The 20,595-nt window shown below is 45.2% G+C and overlaps 1 protein-coding gene across 7 annotated transcripts in view; it reads left to right on the top strand.

Annotated features, from left to right (window-relative positions):
* Positions 1-20,595, top strand: part of LOC138284541 (CYFIP-related Rac1 interactor A-like) — a 121,417-nt gene that overhangs the window by 37,352 nt on the left and 63,470 nt on the right. Inside the window, exons 1-5 of one of the 7 annotated variants that reach the window (XM_069223425.1) lie at positions 1,409-1,879; positions 2,316-2,396; positions 5,338-5,417; positions 6,856-6,977; positions 7,331-7,436. In XM_069223425.1, coding sequence (XP_069079526.1) covers positions 5,345-5,417; positions 6,856-6,977; positions 7,331-7,436 — 301 coding nt within the window. In that variant the 5' untranslated portion in view covers positions 1,409-1,879; positions 2,316-2,396; positions 5,338-5,344. Of the gene's footprint in view, positions 1-95; positions 211-1,408; positions 1,880-2,315; positions 2,397-5,337; positions 5,418-6,855; positions 6,978-7,330; positions 7,437-20,595 lie in introns of those variants that run through there. The other 6 variants (XM_069223422.1, XM_069223426.1, XM_069223424.1 and 3 more) reach the window with 6 other exon arrangements.

Genomic DNA, 20,595 nt, shown 5'->3' on the forward strand with positions numbered 1-20,595 from the left:
AAAGGCCACACGCAACGGTGCAAGGATCGTAGTTGTGCGACAGTCCCCATTATAACTGGTGGAAAGGACGTGGTCCATGAAAGGGGGTGTCTGCTGTTGGCAGCTCCTACTGCTAACCTCGAGACAGAGAATAACATACACCCTGCTGGGAGCTAACCCTGGGACAAAACCCAGGGGTTCCTGAGGGTGCTAGCTGAGAGGTTGCTACCGGTAAGTGCGCTTAGAACTGACTCTAGGGTAGACGGAAGGGAATGCCTTGGGGCCAGATGTAGCAAAGGGTTTTACCCATTCTGTGTCTAATGGGAAAAAGTTGTTTGTACATATGGCCCTTGGTGCCTAATCAGCCCTGCGAGTGGCGCAAATGTATGTCTGTGCCCTGGATGATCTGAAGTAAATATGATTCTCCGTGTCATGAACCCAGAGCTACCTATGACAGGAGCATTGGGAGTGGACATCAATTGCTGGGTACCTCGGAATGAAGGCGGGATTAGCAGCCTTGTTCTCGTGGCACTGATGACAGTGGGTTGACATTACTCCTTCAATACCCAGCAAATGATTGCATGTTTTGGATTTATCTCTCTGCGCCGGGGAGCCAGAACTCGCATGAATCATTCGACACCCAGTGGAAGATGATTTTGGATTTTGGCATGGATTGCTCTCAGTGCCAGGAGGAAGGTGGGCTAGCATGGATCATTTAACCCTTGCAGGATAATGGTATGGATTACTTTAATTGCCAGAGAAAGCTGAGATCGCCGTGCCTTGCTTTTGAGCCCCAGCTGAGCGTGGAGTTAGCACATCTTACTCATGGTGCCCAGGTGAGGGTGCATATTCCTTCTGTGGTGGCACCGGGCAAGGTGGAGTTGACATATTTTACTCTTGGTGTTCTGAGACCCTGGGTTTCCCACACCTTAGCGCCCAGATGAAGGTGGGGTTGGCATCACTTGCTCTTAGTGTCTGGGGGAGGATTACCCTAGCAGGCTATGCTGTTCGTGCCTAGGAGAAGATTGAGTTGCACACCTTGCAGTTAGTTCTTGCTGGGACGTGGAGTTAGCATAAAATGCTCTGGGTGCCAAAGTTAGTGTGCTGTGCTCTTGGTGCCATGAGGAAGTTGGAGTTCCGAGGTTTGTAATCTCTGATACACAGTACGTCAGTTGCAGAGGAAACACCACAGAGATGCAGTGGAGAAGCTCAGAACGAGGCAGAGCAGAACAGAGAGAACCTTTTGGGAAATCGTTGAGGAAGTTGTGAGAGAGCGGCAAAGTCGGGGGTAGGAACACAGCTCGCCTCGCAGAGGAAGTCCACAGCAGAGCCTCACACTTCCCTTTGGGCCTAAAATAAGAAAAAAAAGAAAAAACAGAAGTGGTGAAGAGCAAAAGCAGCATTTTCGTACCACGACGGGCTTAGCTAGGTTCAAGTTGAGAATTAAGTGTTCAAAGACTCAATGCGCTCTGACCGACTTGAGAGACAGCAAGAGGCGGCCAAGCAAGAAACACGGCCTGGAGACAGGCTTGCAGGAGGCAAGCAGTCCGGGGACAGGCCACAAATATACTTGTACTGGAGACAAGCGGGCAAGCCTGAAACTAGAGACAGATAATGGCTGACAAGTGACAGCTGGAGACGCACGGAAGCCACTGAAAGACCCAACGCAGGGGACACAGAGGACGACAAGAATCAGACACAGCAGAGAGAGGATCTACCTTAGTAAAGATACCCGGGGGTCGGTTTTAGCAAAGAAAACAAAGCCCGAAAACAGAGAGGCTACAACTGACAGCTAGCAACGGACAGAGACCAACAGGACTGCCCAGAAACTGACTCAAAGCAAAGGAGAGGCCTAAGCAATCAGACAAAAACATAACCACGGTGCAAATCCAGAGCCCAGGTAAACTGGTCCGGACCCCTTCACTCTGAGTTTTTGGAGGCTGAAAGGGTGAGGGGCATCTGTTTGAATTTACTGCTGGGAGAGTGGGGTGGCCTTGATAAGCCCTATGTAGTAGTGTGGCTTTGATATGACTGTACTCAAGTGAGTCAGATTGATTAGAGTTTTTGTGGTGGAAAGGAAGCCATTAGCTGCTTTGTGAGACTGCAAGAGGGTGGGCATGTTGCAACTAAACACAAGGTGTGGCAATGTTGGTCAGCAGTAGTTCAGGCAGATTGGGCATTGTATGAGGCTTATGATTGTGCATGTGCTCTGTTCAGGGGGTATCATCAGACTGTACAGGAGTTGATTGGAGAATTCTCACCATTGAAGATATCATGACTAAGGTTTGTGATGCTGCCATGGACACGTTCCACTCTCTTCTGTTTTTCCCGCTCAGGTCTGCTGGCCATGGGCAACCTGATAAAGGTATTGGGCAAAGATTTAGAAAACTGTCCGCATTTTTTCCTGGATTTTGAAAGTAAGTCAAATGTTTCATAGTACCAAAGGGTTAGGAGGGTGAGCCGGAGATCTCTGTTTGGGAGGAGCAGGATGTTGGCCATGCAAAGAGCTTTGTGGGTGGGTGAAATGAAAGTCTGCCTTTTAAAGAGCACTTTAGCAAGCGAGAGCAGTATATCAGCCACGCATATAAGGTCAACCACGTGCAACACTCTTTGGGTGGGATAAGAAGGATCTCTGCAGACCTCTTTGGGGTGAAGGAGCAGAAACCCAACCATATGCAGAGGTCCTTGGGTTGGAGGAGCAGGTTAGCTGCATTTGAGCTCTCTGGGTGGGAAGAGTGGGACCCCATTCATGAAGTGACTATTCTCGGTGGCAAGGGCAAGACGCTGGCCATGTGCCACACAAACGTTTGGTAGGTGTCTAGCCATGTGCCACACACTGAACCTCGGGCAGGAGTTTAGCCATGTGCCCTGTAATGAATCTTGGGTGGAAGGTCATGCTTTTGCTGAAGACCAGCCACATGCTTAGCATCGGTGAAACTAATTTAAGTTAACAGGTTGCTTACTCTGTATCAGCACTACCGAACTTTCAAAGTTGTCCACTTGCTGGGAGTTCTATACATTTTCTTCAGTTCTCTTCTGAACTTAAACTCCTAGCTTTTTGTTAATTCTGTGGTAAGGCCACCCATGGACAGTGAAGGTGTGCTGCAAATGCCTTTTCACCCTGGGCATTAAAAACCCACCCATGCATTGAGTGTGTGTGAGCACCAAGATTGGAAATACTTTTTTGTTAGTCGCTCCCCTTGTTCCCAGCACCCCCAATCAGAGAACAATGGCTCAGACTCTCTTCTCACCCAATGTTTGCCACTCATTGCTCGTTTCCAACCAACGCTTATTGTTGTTAGGGGAGGTGTGGCCTGAAGATGTCAGATAGCACAGGGCAAAAGAGCTCAGAGGTCTTCTCATCCCCAGTAGACAAAGCACAAGGTCATGGACTACTCAAAATACCCTGGAAGCAACTGGTGGGTAATGGCCTTTACTCACATGGGAACTCCAAATCTGATAATATTGAAACTATAAAACAGTGAAAATAATTATTTATTTTTTAAACTATACAAAATAATAAAAATAAACACTCAGAATACCTTGGCCAAAACTTTCTATAATCGAACTTACTTGCATGGTTACTTGGAAAGTGTAGATCAGATCTGTTAAATGGGGCCAAAGTTACAACCAACCCCAAAAAATGATATTTTAGGAGAAAGTTCACCAAAGCTACAGAATCGCTATCTTTAATGTTTAAATACATTTGTCCTAAACTTCCTGCTGTCAATGCTGCTGCTGCTGATAATCATGTTTTATGGTCAAATTCTACAGAATTGTGATTTGTACAGAGAATTCTTGGACCAGCTGAGCGGGCATCCTTCCTCTCAGGGTCTTAGGGCTTCTGTGGAAGGCACATTTGTATTTCTTGTTCAAATGTGTCATATGCCAGTGATTTAATCAGTGGGAAGAAAAAAGAATCCTCACATTTTACAAAGTAGCATCTTAATCCGCGTTTGCTCAGATAAAGTGCAACATCTTACATTTTCCCTGAGAAATATTAGAACTTCAATCTACTGCATCATTTAAAATCAAAATCATGTGTGCAGTTACATTTCACAATGCACAGAGTTTTAATAGAGAATTAAGTGGGAAAAGTTATTTTTAAAAATGCAAACCATTTGGTTAAAAAAACCTTAACAGTTGAGTTTCAAATAGTTTTTTTCCCCAGTGCAACAAATTACTTGTGAAAACGCACCTAAATACTTTTAAAGGGCACAACTTCTAATAAAAGGTGAAAACAAATATTTAATATTAGCGCACAGATATTTTTTTTAATCAACAAAACTCTTGGAATTTACAACCTCTCCCTACAGAATAAATGGGTCATTATTTGTTCAAGAAATGCTCACAAGTGATGTATGAGTTGTGCAGACGACCTTAAAAAGGAGACAACTTCTTTAAAAAAAAAAGCGCACAATCCTCTGCTGACGTGCCTAGTTCGTCTCAGGTCTAGGCCATGTGTAAATATGCTAATCGTTCCATGTAACTGTACAAAAAGTGAAGCCATTTCTTCAAAAAGGTGAAATACAGGTGATTCAAAATATACTTTGAATTATTAAGGAGCATAGAAACATTCAAGCTTTCTACAAAATAATTTTAACAAAGTATGCGTCATTTTAAGAACCAGTGTAAAAATGCATAGAATGTTTTTTAAAACTTATCAGGAATTATTTTTTTTCTTCATAAATGTTTATGACATTATCAAGAAGCATGTAAGTTATTGTTAAAAGCATTCAAAGAATGGTTTTTAAACCTAGGTACAATTCTTTTAAAATAATAAGCAGATTTCTGTCTTTAAAAGTGTGGGCAGAAGTACCTAAAAAAGAACATAGACTATATGTTAAATAAATAGATTTAAAAAGTATTTAATCATAGAAGCATGGAACTATCCAAAAAAGCGGGAAAATATGTTTCATTACAGATAGGTATTTTTAAATACATTTTCAAAAATATACAGAATTATATCTTTACAAAAATGCATAAATTATCTACAAGGTGTGCGTAATTCTTCTGGAAGATTATACAGATTTAACCCCCTCTGACATTAAGGCACACAAGGTGCTGGTTATTCATAAGAAGTGACAGGTAGATACCCATCCAGTTTGAAAGTGCAGGGGAATTTACTGTGCACTCCAGGTGGTCCCAGAGACCTTGGTATTGAAAGTTTACCCTGCACATGTTGCAGATGCTGTTTAGCATGGGACCTGAATTTGGCGCCAGAAGCCACTCTTGCCTTGATGTACCTCTGTATCTCGAAGCTCAGTGTGAACTGGTCTCCTCAACCCGCACCCTGCCTCCCTACCCCACCACATCACTACCCATCATGCATTTGCCCTTTTTTCTTTTCTCTTGCAGGAGTCACATGGGGAACCTTCTTAAAGTGTTGAATTATACCGACCTAGAACAAGGCCCCAATTTTTTCCTTGACTTTGAACGTGAGATCACAAGTTTTATTTTCATTTATTTGCATTTGCTCATTCAGTTTATGTTGGCTGTTATTGTTTTGTTGCATCATATCGTCTCCTCGGGGAGGAGGGTGGTGTGGTTTGTGCATTGACTGTGCTACCAGCTTCTTGGTAGGAAGTTGTGAAAGAGGCTGCAGCTTTTAATTCATGCTAATTCTCACATTATTTCTACTACACTGTCTTTTCGTGGTATTCCCAGCTAAAAGAGCCCAAAACACGATTGAAAAAGCACGTCACCCCCCCCAATCCCTCTGCCCCAGTGCAGAAAATGGTAGCAGTGGCTCGAAAAAGCATTCTTAATATAGGGATTTTGGATTCCTAAATGTGAGGGTCATTTGGGGTTTGGGAAGTTCTCCCCGCCTCTAAATCATGAAGAATATTGGTCATTGTGTCAATTCAAGGTAGGACTCATTATTTTTTTAGGGAGCAGTCACATTGTATATGGAACTAAAAATGCTAGATGCCAAAGGTCAGGTATCAGCAATCCACTGTAGCTATGTCTATTGAGATTCGTTTGCTTTAGCAACACAGTTTTATCCACAAAGCTTGGTCTTCATTCCCTGTATGTCGTTCCCTACTCTCTGCTCTCTTAGAGCCTCTCTTCTAACCCTCCCAACACCAACAGCATTTGGAGGCTGCCAAAGAGTGGTGTAAATGCTATACAAATCATTAACCTATCTTAACTTAGCTTCTCTAACATAACTTTATCTAACCTAATGTAACATATTCTAACCTAACCAAAGGATGAAATCCAATGATACTTGGACACTGCAGGAGCTTCAACGCCTGCACAGGTCCTTTCTTTGTTGGCAAACTTTTTGTATTTGAGGAAGCGGTATCTAGGCATTTCAAAATTGATTAATTAACAGTTCTACTCAACAACGACAGGAAATGTCTTGCATCAGCAAGTGTTCAATAATTCTGAAGGTGGGACACACAGTGGCCTGAGTCCCATGCTTTGCTTAAGAAGGCACAAGCTGCCTTATTTGGCCATTCCATCTGCTCGCTTGAGTGAGACCTTGAAATAGTTGCCATAGGCCCTGAAAACCTAAGAAAGGTTTCTGGGTCATTGCCTGAAACTCCTCTGCTACAGGTCTTGTATCTGTAAATTTAACAATAGTGGAAAACAGAAAGAGAACAAATCTAAATGGAAGTAAGGAGATTTCCAGAAGGACTTGCCCCTATAATTTGATATGATAGGAGCAGGGCCTATGACCATATGAAGCAAACTCTCTACCACTCCAGAAGCACTATCCCTTTTGATCCTTATTGACCAGTGACCGAAAAGGGAATTTTGGATTACATCCCCCAAAGTCACTACAGGTAGGCCTCCTGCTATGCACACATCACATCCTTTATTGTGCAATGAGGCACACCCATAATGGTGACTCTGTCTGGATCCACGCAGATGCTCAGCCCACAGAAGCCGAGACGGCCGTGTGGAACCAGGTCAACGCGGTTCTGGAAGAAGCACAGACCATTCTAGCTGAACTTCAGTCCTACACAGGAGCCGGACAAGAGATTAGAGAGGTAAGGGTACCAAACCTAGAACCAACACAGTGAAAGTCTGGTAAGAATGAATCCGAATCCACTAATGTATGTGTATGTATGGCCAGAGTTGCTGACTTTGAAATTGGGGAACCAGGTTTGAGCCTCGGCGTCGGCTCAACATCTTATGATTTTAGGCAAATCACTTACTCTCCCCGTGCCTAACAAAAAAAAATCTGACATTTTGTAATGTAAGTGGTGCTCATTCAAAGCCCTTCAGTATCTTGGGGATGAGTTCCCTCTATATAAAACTACAAAAAAATGATATAAAATACTGTGAATTAATGACATTATCCTCCAGTCTGACACCCCTGACTTGTGCTGATCCCTTCCAGGCAATTCAGAATCCAGGAGACCTCCAGCTGCAAGAGAAGGCCTGGAATGCGGTTTGCCCTCTAGTGGCAAAGCTGAAGCGCTTCTATGAATTCTCTCTTCGATTAGGTAAGCAGAAAACACATCCGGGTCACAAGTTAAAGGAAAAAAGTAGGGGCACAGCTCAGATATTGCATTGAGGCCCAGGGGTGAGAGTGTAAATCAGATTTCCCGATTAACAAAGTGGTGGGTGGCAGGGGTGAAATGACCGAAGGTACAGCACCTGTTATGAGAGGTTGGAAACCTCTGAAAGACCTCACATATTTAGATGAGCGCACACACACACACACACACGCTCGTATATATATGTATATATGTTTCTTCAATCCTTAAAAACCCTTACCTTCCTTCACTTCTACAGATCCCTAAAACCGAAAAAAAAACTTACCTCCCTTTACCTCTACCCACCCATGAGCCCCAAAAACCCTCACCCCCCTCTTACCTCTACCCAATCGAAAACCCTTCAAAACTCCTTCCTGCCCTTTACCTGCCCCCACACCCGAACAGATAAACCCTTACCTCCGTTTACCACTACCCACCCAGGAACCCTAAAAAGCTTTACCTCTACCCGTGTTTGACCCCTAATACCTCATCCCTCAACACCTTCTTTTTTAAGTGACATAAAAATTGTGTCATACAAAAAAAAATACATGCGCTGTAAAGGTCTGCATAGTAAAACACTTAAAAAAGGCCCTTGGTTTACTTATCTGCGTTATAAAGGTTTGCCTTCCAATGTCCATCGTCATAAACACCATGTTGTAAGTGTTACATATCAATTTTCACTTACACAAGCACTACTTCTATGGGTGCAGATTTACTACCTTTTTCGGCAAAGCACTCCCTATGGCCCTCATTACTAGTGACTCTGTAATTCGAGTGACATTTATTGCACCTGATAAAATGCAACTCTGCCAAGTCGGAATTTATCATGTGCAGTACATACCACCCAATCAGAAGTTTTTGGGAAATAACATGCATATTCTGGTGCTTACGGCGCCAAAATCTGCATGTTCAGGAAAATTAATGGGCATTTCCCCTGTCAAATGTCTGCAAATTTGACCTGCTCGCAATTACGATAAGTGCGGTAACAGCAGTCAATGCGAGTGTGCGTAAGTGAAAAGCAAGTTATCTGAGGGAGGAAACGGAAAGCTAGAGAAGCGCGAGATCAGGTCACAGTGTATAAGGGAGTGCTGAGATTGGCAAAGGCTGGGGTCAAGAGTTAGATGAGAGCAAAGAGGATGGAATTTAGCAGTGACCCAGTGGTGAGACTAGAGACAAGTTGAGCAGGAAAGAAGTACGACAATTAAGGGATGACGACAGAAAAGAACATGAATCAGAATATGGCGGTGGGTGGCTGTGTGTTTACACGACTTTCAAATTAAATTACATTATTAATGGGAGTTACTTGATACCGATTACAGTAGACAATTATAATGGAAAAGCTAGATAAAAGGGTACCATCGGTTACATATATTTTTTTTTTTATTGTGACACAGCATTTGTCTTAAGTTAACGTCATATGTTTCACGTCGCAATCCAAATAATTCTCTTTTTGTCTACAAAAGACATTTCTTAGTAATCAGTATTTGCGATCTATAATTTCTGAAATCAGTGGCCAGGTGCAGCACCACCTTCCTAAAAGTGATCACTAGATCTACAGCAACACCAGACTGCAAAACAAGGAATGTACGTGTTTGTAACAAAAAGGGACTAATGCCTTTCTCTTGGACACTGGGCTTGGGGGTGAGCGTAAAGGGAATAAGTTACTTACCTTCAGTACCACTCTTTCTGGTAGATACTCTATTTAACTTCAGATTCCTCACCTTTAGAATATCCACAGGTGGCAGATAGTCCTGGGTGAAATTTTAGTTATGCCAGAATAATCAGTATAATTTCTGTATTTTTGCGTTACACTTGCGCTGCAAAATTACACGTTTGTGTCTGCTGGTGTAAATCAGAGAGTAATTTGGGGTTAAAATGCCTACTGGAAGAGGACAGTAACAGTGCGCCAATGGGTGCCTCTGTTCGTGTTCTGTTACATTTAGCGTTATTTTCATATTGCAAAAATGCATCCTCTAGTCCATTTTGGACTTGAAAGTACATTTTTACTAAGGAAATAGCGTTAAACGCTAGGTTGCACTCCTTGCATAATTCTGTGTAATATAGTGTGATTTATCTGTCATTTCATGTAATTACGCGGCAGCAAACTATGGATTACACTCAACCCTAGTGCCAGACTTGGTCCAGAGAACTTCAACAGTTGTGCTCCTGCACACCAGCAGGGGGCATTGTGTGGCTCCGCATTAGCTCCGTATTGCCCCAGAAGTGACGGAATAGAACTACATATATAAGTCAACGCTGTGCTGACAGTTTCTTGTCTGTTTTCACACCCTCAGACACAGACGCTAAAACAATTATTTTTGACAGTGTGCTGATGTCTAAAGTGGGATCTTTTTAGGGGTTAAAGAGACCACTCCTCAGAATAGTGAGATGGGAGTGATGAACCTGCAGTTAAATAGAATATCCACCAGAAACAGCATTAGTAAAGGTAAGCAACTTGTTCTTATGATGGATAGTTATAACTGGAGATTCCTCACTTTTTGAATAGATACCAAAGCGGTACCCTCCACCCCCCAAAAGATGGAGGGCCCAGCAAGTGGACTCAGACCAAAAAGTCCAGCGGGACTGTGCGATCGAAGTGACCTTGTTGACAGATGGACTGTCAAGGCAGTAGTGCTTTGTGAACGTATGTACTGGCACCCATGTAGCAGCGTGACAGATATCATGAACAGACACTCCTCGTGCCAATGCCAGTGTAGCAGCGTTGGCCAATGTGGAATGGGCTCTCAGGTCATTGGTGGAATGTTTTTTGGCAAGTGTGTAGCACATCTCAGTACAGAGGACTACCTACATTGACAGGGTCCTCTTTTAAACTGGCCTTCCCTTCTTTGCACCTTTGAAGCTGACACAGAGTTGATCGGCTGATGATCTTTTGCAGGGTCCATGTAAAAGCTCAATGCCATATTTGGATCAAGATGACAAAGCCTCCTGTCTTTCGCAGGATGAGGTGAAGCGAAGATTGTAAGCAAGGTCATCGATTCATCAACGTGGTAGGGTTTCACAACCCTAGGGAGGAAAGTCAGCCTGGTCTTGCACACCAACTTGTCTGGAGAGATGGTGGTGTAGGACGTTTGTACCAACAGCATCAACAGCTCACTCACATGGTGTGCTGAAGTCAAGGTGATAACTGTTTTCAGCATCAAGAGTCTTAAGGAACAGCGATGCTTAGGCTTGAAGAGCATGTGCATAATGAATGTCAAGATCAGGTTAAGCTCTCAACGGGCATCGCAAATGATTTAGGGGGAAACGTGTCAAACCTTTAATGAAACACATCAGAACCGGGGACTTAAACAAGGACGTCTGGTCCCATTAAACACAGAGAGGCCAAAAGGGCTGGCAATAAACCTTTTATTGTGCTCAGTGTAAGTCCCTGCATGGCTAAGGATAGACTAAACAAAGAACATCAGAAAATTTAGCTTGTAAGGGTTTGGTGACTCAGGCATCACATCAAGTAATGAATTTTTCCCGAACCCAGCATAGATGGACTTTGCAGAAGAGTGTCTCGCAGCAAGGATAACATCCACCACCTCAGTCGGCAAGTCAAATACATTTACCTGCTGATGTTCAATATCCATGCATGGCGGTGTAAGTTGTGGACATTCGGATGCAGGACCCTGCCCTGCTGATAAAACAGGAGGTCCACCTGAAACAGATGCCTGATTGGAGGGCAAATGTTCATGCTCAAAAACTCTGGGTGCCACATGCTCCTGGGCACAGTCCAGGGTAATCAAGTTGGCTAAGACCTGGACGGTTCTGATCTTCTATAGAACCTGAGGCAGGAGAGATATTAATAGGAAGCCATACAGGAGTTCCTCATTCCAGCTAGAATGCTTCTCCTAACAAGTGCCTTGATGAAACCTTCAACTTGCAAAATTGCATTCCCAATAGCGACAAATAGATCTAGGCAGGCATCCCCCCAGGTGTTCAAGTACACCCTGCGCTAGCGTGGAATGAAGATTCCACTTGTTATCTGCCAGATGATTCCTGTGTAATTGGTCTCTTTCTGGCATGCAGGGACCCTGCCAGGTGGTTGGTGACCAGAAAGATGTTCTGTCCTTCCAGCTTCCTCTAGAGCCTCAGAGTCTCTTGCCACAGGGATGAGAATCCCACTCCACCCTTCTTGTTGCAGTACCACATGATGGTAGAGCTGTCCATGAGTACCTGCACCGGCATCCCTTTTATGGACAGCAAGAAGTCTCCGAGGGCCAAATGGATTGTCCAAAGCTCTGGCAGGTTGGAGCAGGCGCTCTGCTAGAGGCCAGAGGCTTGCCCTCCTCCCCTAAGCCCACTAAGCCAGCAGTGACACGACTGTCACAACTGTGCGCTATGGGTGGGCAAGGAAGAGTGTTCTGTTTTGGGATGGATTAGCATATGAAAGCCACCACTGCAGATCCTGAGCATTTTCCATAAGCCCTGAAAAGAGTCAGAGAGGCAGCCCAGATGCTGAGCCCGAAGAGACCGAGTTTCCATTACAGGGCTTGCATGTGCATTGCAGATGAGAATGCATAGGGCCTAGAGGCCAAGAAGCCTGAGAGATATCCTCACCAAGATCCAGGGCTGATCCCAAAACATAGGGATCTAACCCTGAATGTCCCAGACTTGATGTAGAAGAGGAAAGGCCTTGAACACCACTGTGTCCAGAACTGCTCTGATGAATAAAAAGCTCTTTCTGAAACTCAGGTAGGACTTCAGCCAATAGAAGGTGAAACCTAACTGTCAAGAGTTTGACTGTTATCAGAGGTGGTCAATGACTGAAAGTGTCGAGCTTGCCTTTAGAAGCCAGTCATGTAGTCAGGTATGGGAATTCATATACTCCCACCCTCCAAAGATGGACTGCAGCCTTCTCCCTCACCCGAGGCATGAATAGCATTCTTCGCTGTTGCCCAAGTCCAGTACCCATTCGTTGGCCCTCTTAGGGAGTAAAAGATTTACTTTATGCATCAGGATTTTTCAGTGCTCCTCCAAAGGTCATTCTGGTGTAGAAGCAAGGTGGGGCAGTGAGGAAAAGACGGGTAGGTTTTAGCCCCATTGAGTGATCTGTAAGACGTATCTGTCTGGCGTGATAGATTCCCAGCTGGGTAGGAAATGTTGAATAATGCCTCCCACTGGCTTGCATGAGCCGCTGATAGTAGTTTGGTAGCCATTGCCGGGGGGCCGCTGGTGCTACTTATAGGCTAGCCCCCTGGAAAAGCACCTGAATTTTCTGAACAGAAGAGGAAATTGCCTTGCTGGTGCCAATAAACCCAAACAACATGCAGTGGTTTCACTGTCTTTAGATCTTAATATCACTGAGTCCGCTTTCTCCCTGAAGAGTCTGGACCCATCGAAGGGCATATCAATTAAGGATGCTTGCTCATAGCCAGAAAACCCTGTCAACCCCATCCATTCATGCTTTCATAGCAGGGTACTGGTGCCAATAGTCCTGCCAGTTTAACCAGTAGTATCCAGGCCTGCAAGTATTACAAACTTCATTGCAACCCACCTATCATATATCGCCAGAGAAGCTGTCAGGTCCTATGCAACTGCCAGCAACAGCTTGCTGGCTATTACATGCAGATCATCAATGTACCTGCCCAAAAAGATATCACATGTATGGGGCCAAGCTTCCAAAAGAAAACATTGTTTAACTGTTAGAAATGGGGTCTCTAGTTGGCAGTCGGTTTGCACCCTGTCCAAGTAGGGACCCTCACTCTAGTCAGGATAAGGGAGATACCCGCTCAGATAACCCCTGCTCACTCCCTTGGTAGCTTGGCACGAGCAGTCAGGCTTATCTCAGAAGCAATGTGTAAAGCGTCTGCACATAACACACAGTATCACAGTGAAAACACTACAAAAGGACACCACACCAGTTTTAGAAAAATAGCCAATATTTATCTATTTAAAACAAGACCAAATACGATAAAAAACCAACATACAGTAACAAAAATATGAATTCTACAAGATTTACTCAAAAATACAGTTCCTTGAAGTCAACAGCTCCACCTGGGGCTATCACGGCGTCATGAGCAACAAAACCAACAGTTCACGCCGGCCGCAGCGTCGCGAGCCAGCTACGGTGTCGGGAAGACCCGCAAACAGTACCTTGGATTTACAGGGCGTCATGATCTTCGCGGTGAGGTTCGGAGAGCGGCGTCGCAGTGTCTGTTCCGGAGTCGGTGCGGGAGTCGTCGGGCCCTTGAAGTTCACACACGTTGTGGATCGAACTCCAGGCTGATGAAGTCAGGTGCGCCGGCGTGGATGGCGTCGGGGCTGCGGTGCGAAGCGGGATGATGCGACGTGCGGTGCCCACAGGTCACGGTGCAGGCAGCGGCTCGGTGACGGCGTCCAGCGGCGTCTGTGAGACCAGGGCTGCAATGTGAAGCGGGGCAGTGCGACGTGCAGTGTCCACAGGTCACGGTGCAGGCAGCAGCGGCGTCGTTGCTGAAGCGCTGTCGTCGGTAGGCCCAGGCCAGCGGTGCGGGACAGGACGGTGCTTCGTGACCCCCACGAGCAGTGTCCACAGGCCACGGTGCAGGCAGGATGCCTGGTGACGACCCAGGAGTCGATGATGCTGGTGCCGGTGGACCGGGGTTGTGGTGTGGGATGGGACGGTGCTTCGTGTACCTTATGAGCGGTGTCCACAGGCCACCGTGCAGGCAGCGGCGACGGTGTCAGCAGGAGCGTTGTCATCGGGGATGCCCAGGCTGCGGTGTGAGCAGGCGATGCCGGAGTGTGGGGCCTACAGGTCACGGTGCGAGCAACAGCTCGGTGAAGTTGTCCGATGACGAGACCAGGGTTGCGGTGCGAAGCGGGGCAATGCGACTCCATGCGGCGTTGGCAGGTCACGGTGCAGTCCAGCGGTATCATTGGTGGCGTCGCTGTGGTTTCTCCTCTTCAGCAGCACAGGCCCTGGGCACCTCTAGTGCACTTTACTAGGGACTTACCAGTAAATCAAATATGCCAATCATAGATAAACCAATCAACAGTACACTTTACACAGAAAGCATATGCACTTTAGCACTGCTTAGCAGTGGTAAAGTGCCCAGAGTCCTAAAGCCAACAAAAACAGGTCAGAAAAAATAGGAGGAAGGAGGCAAAAAGACTGGGGATGACACTGCAAAAAAGGCCATTTCCAACATTAACCAAATATGTCATTCATTTTTGATTCCATATCCTGAGAATTGTTTGGGAACGAATTGGGATTGATCTTGCTAGTGGAAGCCTAAACAATAATGCTCTTAGATGTAGGGTGATTGGTTAGGAATTCCAGATCATTGGCAACTCCAGCTCTAGCACCTCAGCAGCCCTCTGGACCATCACTGCAAACAAGGTAATCTTCTCCATAAGTGGCCCATGTGGGTAGTTAAGCTCCGTTTCAGGGGAGGTGTTAAGCCCACTGGCATTTTCTAAGTCTCAGTATAGTGCATCATCATCATCAGTATAGCGAGTTGCCTATTCTCTTCCTCCTCAACATTGGTGTCCTGAGGGGCCCTTTATATTTCTTGTATATGGTTAGAATTTGAGCCAAAAAGAGAGTGGAGCCTCCTCTGGAGTGGCAGAGATGTGGGTTAGAGTTTAGGCATTAAAAACACAGTTGCACTTTAATGATCTCGTAGCACAACTCTGGTTGACCTCGGGTGAACTTAGATTTGGGGTCCAACATGGGTGTCAACACTGGGTCTTTATCAGCGCCAGTGGGGCTAGAATCTGCAAGGATCTTGAAGCCAGTGTAGAAGATTGTACAGGAGTCAATAGGGGTCAGGTAATGGTTCTCATGGGGACAGATGACATTGGGGGAGAACCTCTGTGGGTCCATGTGGCCCAGAGACACACCAGCTGGAGGTAGAATTGTATCAAAAAGCTCCATATGACCTTCATGAAGGCCTTTATCTCCTACCGGGAGTCAACAATAGCCCAGGAAATTTGGGGTACGCTGGGACCAGTGCAGAGCCAATTCTGGAACCGAGGACTTTGAAGGGGTGTGATGTTCATCTTGCAAATCTTGCACCTTATCCTTCTAGCTGGCGTGACAGGAGGGGTTGATTCCCGCTTTGTCTTTTTGTAATTGGACTTTGACTTGGACTTACCCAAACAGAAAGTGGATTATTCGCAGGAGCAGCCATGGGACAGAGGCTGGGCCCATGACATGGAGCCAGAGCGAGACTTGTGCTTCGACCAGGACTTCTTATTGTGTTTGCCAATGGCTTACCCTTCCGGTTGTGGATCACCTTCAGGTGCATGGATTATTCACTGGAGCAGCCACAGGACAGAGACCGGGTCCGTGACTTGGAGGAGGAGCGGAACCTGGACTTCGACTATGACTTTTTCTAGTGTTTTTCAATGGCTTGGCCTCACCCCTGTGGATCATCTTCTCGTGCATGAGAAACACTTGTCGCTCAACTTCGAGTCATGGCTTGAGCAAAGGCAGCAAAGACAAAAATCATGCAGGTCAATGAACATCATCAACTACCTGCAGCCTCAGCACGGCTGAAGCCTGTCTTTTTTTAGAGGGGATATCATTCCAAGACACACTGCCCATTATTTCTGGAAATCAACAAAAACTGGCAGCAAAACTCGACATTCACATTGGAAAACATGGAAAGAAAGGAACTGACCTCAGCGCATACATACAGCTTGGCTCTGTCATTTCTGCAGTGGTCATGCAAGAGGGCTACTGTTGAAGTTCTTAGGATCCAGTCTGCTACCTGCAGATAAACTAAAGGTGAGAAGCATGCGGTTGAAAGTATCCATCAGAATGGCTATGTTTAAAGCAGCAAGAAAGAGGTGCTGAGAAAGGAGGAGCAATATTATTTTCATAAGCAAAGTAAGCAACAAAATATGTACAACAGCTAATTGTGCATATAAAAATAATTCAGCGATGTGTACCTTGGAGTTTAACTAGCACACAGACATTCCTAAGGATATCAGAATTCTGGCCTTACATGTGTGAAATGACGGGCTCTGTGAGAATCAGTTCATGTGGACTATAGACCTACGTGGAGTATATAAGCTGGGTAGACACCCCTCCACACCATTCCACCTTTCTGATCCTATTTAGTTCTCCGAGTTAACCATAAGACAAGGAGAGGTCTTTAACTCCTCAATAAATAAACAATCTAATCCATGCTGGTGTCACAGAATGTTGTCATCTGGTGGCCAAGATATGAACTGATGTGAGTGAGATCAAGTCCTGGCTCCTCCAACACATCAACGTCGTTCAGGTGTCTACATCAACCTTACAATTGTTTCCTCTCATTCCACTGCCTAATTTGAGATGATGGTTCCAGGAGATGCCAACCGGCACCGATTTTCAGAGATATGCACTTATTTTGTCATCAGACTTTGACCCAGAACAAGAGAGAAAAAGGTTTAAAAAAAGAGAGACGGAAGGAGGAAGTGAGAGGTAGGGAAACGGTGATTAAGGGAGCAAGTAGGGATGAAAAAGAACCCACAGGAGTGAGATAAAGGGTCAGACGGTATATGATGGTGGCTGAAAGAGGCATGAGTTGGAATTATGACTAGACAGCATTGGTGTTCTTCAACCTCAGTATTTAGCAGCACGGGGGGGCTTTTAAGAGAATCTTTGGGCCCCTTCTCTTACTTTTTTCACACATTAAGCTTTGTCCCTTTCTGTTCTCACAGTGCACTTGTAGTTACAGTTCAACTGCTATATGACAACTGTTTCAGAGGTTCACATTTTTAAGTCCTAATATACTCCTGTCATTGCAGTTATTAATGTGGTAAACATGTCCTTCATAGTACACACCTTAGAGACTTTGATGCGGTTTGCTGGACTGTGGTTTGCTGTTTGTGGAGTTCGGTAAAGCGCACCATACATTATGCAACAGATGTAGCCTGGACAGTCTCTTTGGTTCAGAGAAGATGGCCTACTGGGGGCCAACTGGGATGTTTTGAGATTACCTGCATACATACAAAAATCCTCAACTATGCCCACAACAACCACAATAAATAGATTCCTTGGGATTAAAAACACTTAACCATTTATAAAACCTTTTAAGGGTTGGGAGAAAGATAGCTTACAAAGAGTCTTTACAAAGGCTGTCAACTAGGGTGTCTCCTAAGTGAGCCAGGATTTTCACACAGGTGAATAGCCAGGAGATACTTTGCCATACAAAAGACTGGAACAAGCGGTGAGGTGAGTAAGAGATGCTTTCTGGTCCCCAGAAAGACATTCTTTCTCCTTAAGAGCTGACAGATTTGAATGCCCACAAGTGGACATGTGTTTGTATAAACCCTGGAGATCATGGGAATGATACTGGTCAGCTTTCTTATACACACTCTGTTGCTAAAACTTGCGTTAAGGATGGAGGAAGCGTGTGAGGCTGAAAGGTCTCTGGAACATCTGTGCCAAGGAAGAAGGCAAAACTATGTAATGCAAGACAACATTACTGCCTTATTGTGGCAGTGTTGTATTCTTCATACACAGGTGCTGGACATCATGCAATACTAGACCCAAGGCATTTGAGACCTTTTGGCTGGCATGTGGCATTGAAGCTGGCACCTACTTTGGCATGGATTCAGGACACTATCTCGACAAGTCACAGTTGGCTGTCTGTTTAAGCAAAAGATAGAGTCTTTGAGCTTTGACTTAGTTTCTCAGTTAGTTTGGCATCAGCACCTAGGCTGGCACACAGCATTTGACCCTTCTCTGGACTGGCACAACAATCTGGTCCAGGTTCAGCGTGCCAATGTACAGTCTGGTCCACGTTCAGCGTGCCAAGAGCTCAAGGGTCCGTAAGCAATTTAGTTACTAGTTGAGGGGAGTAAGCATCCAGCACAAGTAATAACCACAGTCCTTGTCAGGGTGAACCACTAAAGTCACCAAATAAGTATGAGCTCAACCTCCTAGAAGCTATAGCACAGGGCAGACAAGTTTAACTTAAAGGCAATGTGTAAAGTATTTTATGTAGTACTAAAACAATAATAAAGTTGAAATGCAAAACAATAAATAAATCTGAAAACAAATTGAAAAATAGAGTCAACTTTAATAATTATAATGACAAAAATCTAATAAGTGGAACCATCAGTTTAAATGTTTAGAGTTTTAAGTACAAATAGCACCTAGAATCACAAGGTGCCAATAACAGTCAAAGTTTGAGGTAGAACAGGACCTAGGTGCAATTTAACACTGACCGCTAAGGAGTGTGGGTCGGATACACTTGCCAGGTTCTTCCTGGTCACAGATTTACCTTCTGCCTTTAGTCTTTTAAGTCCAATGAATCACAGGAGAAAACTTCTAAACCCCCAGGACCTCAGGGGAGGTACTTAGAGACTCACAGGGTGGCAGACAGAATCCAGTCGAGGTCTAGTTGCCACTTATCAGCCTAGCTGGTGCCTGAAAGACTTTTTGTACCTTGTTGTATCCCTGCAGCTTGAACAGGAGTACAGCCTTATGATCCTTGGAGTCCATTTCTTTGTGCAGGGTACTAGAGAAAGAGCAGATCCTGTCTTCTAGGGCTCTTCTCATGTTGCAGACAGCAGGCTCAGTCCCATTCTGATCTTTCTCACATCCAGGAGTGTTCAGAAGTTAGTGCCTGGAGGTGCCACATTTATGCCTGGCATGAGCTAGTGGGTGGGAATCACCCCTAGGGACACCCTAACCAATGAGGTAAAGGTTCAGAGTGCTAGCCCTACCCACCTTTGGCATTTTCAAGTTGGCAGTATTCTTTAGCTACACTAAACCTGAGCCCTGAGGGCTGGTTGGTTGTATATGTGTGGGCAGTGTTCTATGGTATTCCTGGTGCCCTCTCACATCTAACACTAAAATCCAGTTTAAGGCATTCCTTTTACCCACAATAAAATCATGGAGACAGAAATCTGATATAACAAAGCTGAGCTTGCAACAACCAGACAGTGGGTACATACAAATTATTCTGGCTTTATATTTCCCTCCTTTGGAGTGCACTCCAAACATTATACATAAACTCAGCAGACCAGTCAATCAGGCTGTGACACTGTAATGTCACAAGAGGCCCACTGTGATTGGGGCTTGACTGATTGAGGAGCCAACAGAAGGGTATTATATTATCTAATATTGATTTGTATGGCACACTAATCATCTGAGAGGATATCCAGGTGCTTGGGCAGGTGTGTAGGTTTGTGGTCCCCAAGGCTCTTACATGAAGTATCATGTATTCAGCTTCTTGCAGAACGCAAGCAGTGAAGATGAGGCTCTGATGTGTTTAGGGAGTTTGTTTCATGTCATGGGTGCGATGTTGCAAAATCAGTGACCTCCAGTTGTGCTTTAGAGGATGCATGGAATGTGTGTGAGTGAGAGCGAGGCAGAGTGTGGGTGTCTGATGAGTTGGTGAAAGTGTATGCAGCTGTTAAGAAATGCTATTCCTGATTTGTGTAGGTCTTTGTATGTGTGCGTGAGAAGTCTGAATTGGCTGAAGAGCCAGTGAAGCTTCCTGAGGTGTTGTGTAATGTGGCTGAGGCATGGGAGGTTGATTAAGAGTCTTGCAGCAGTGTTCTGGATGGTCTGGAGGCTCCCTTCAGGGTGAAGTTTTCTGAGATTTGCAGCTTGAACTGCAGGTGTTCCATGAATGGAGTGGCATTCTCTGTGGATGTTGTGCATTTGATAGCAAGTCTTTCTCCTGGCTTGTGAAGGCGGTCCTGTCGAGCGATCTTGTAGCCCACTGGGACTGCCATGGTGATGTCCGGAGTCGAGCCAGGTCTCTGTGATAAAGAGGATGTCAGGTGCGTTTCTACTCAGCAGGTCCTATATTTTGGTTGTGTGTTTGCTTAGTGATAGTGTATTGAAAAGCATGAATTCATGCAAATGCATGCAAGTGGGTGCTTATGTGCGTGTTTGCAGTGAAGTGATGTAGGGTGCAGGTGTAGGCACTGTTGGTGCTTATGTGGCATGTGTGTTGGGATGAGGCATTGAGGGCATTGTTAGTAATTGTGTGGTGGGTTTGAGTGTGTGGCTGCTGGAGAACCAGCAGTGGGTGCAGGTTAAGGCTCCTACTGTGGTGTGAGGTGCAGCACAGCAGCAGTTGGGAGAAATGGCATCTGGAGTCTAGCAACCTAGGGAGTGCTGCAGAGTATCACAGGTCGGTGGTTGGACCAATGTTCCTGGTGCTAGGCGTGGCCCAGGGGCAAATGG

This window comes from Pleurodeles waltl, chromosome 3_1 (assembly GCF_031143425.1).
Source record: "Pleurodeles waltl isolate 20211129_DDA chromosome 3_1, aPleWal1.hap1.20221129, whole genome shotgun sequence".
NCBI lineage: Eukaryota > Metazoa > Chordata > Amphibia > Caudata > Salamandridae > Pleurodeles > Pleurodeles waltl.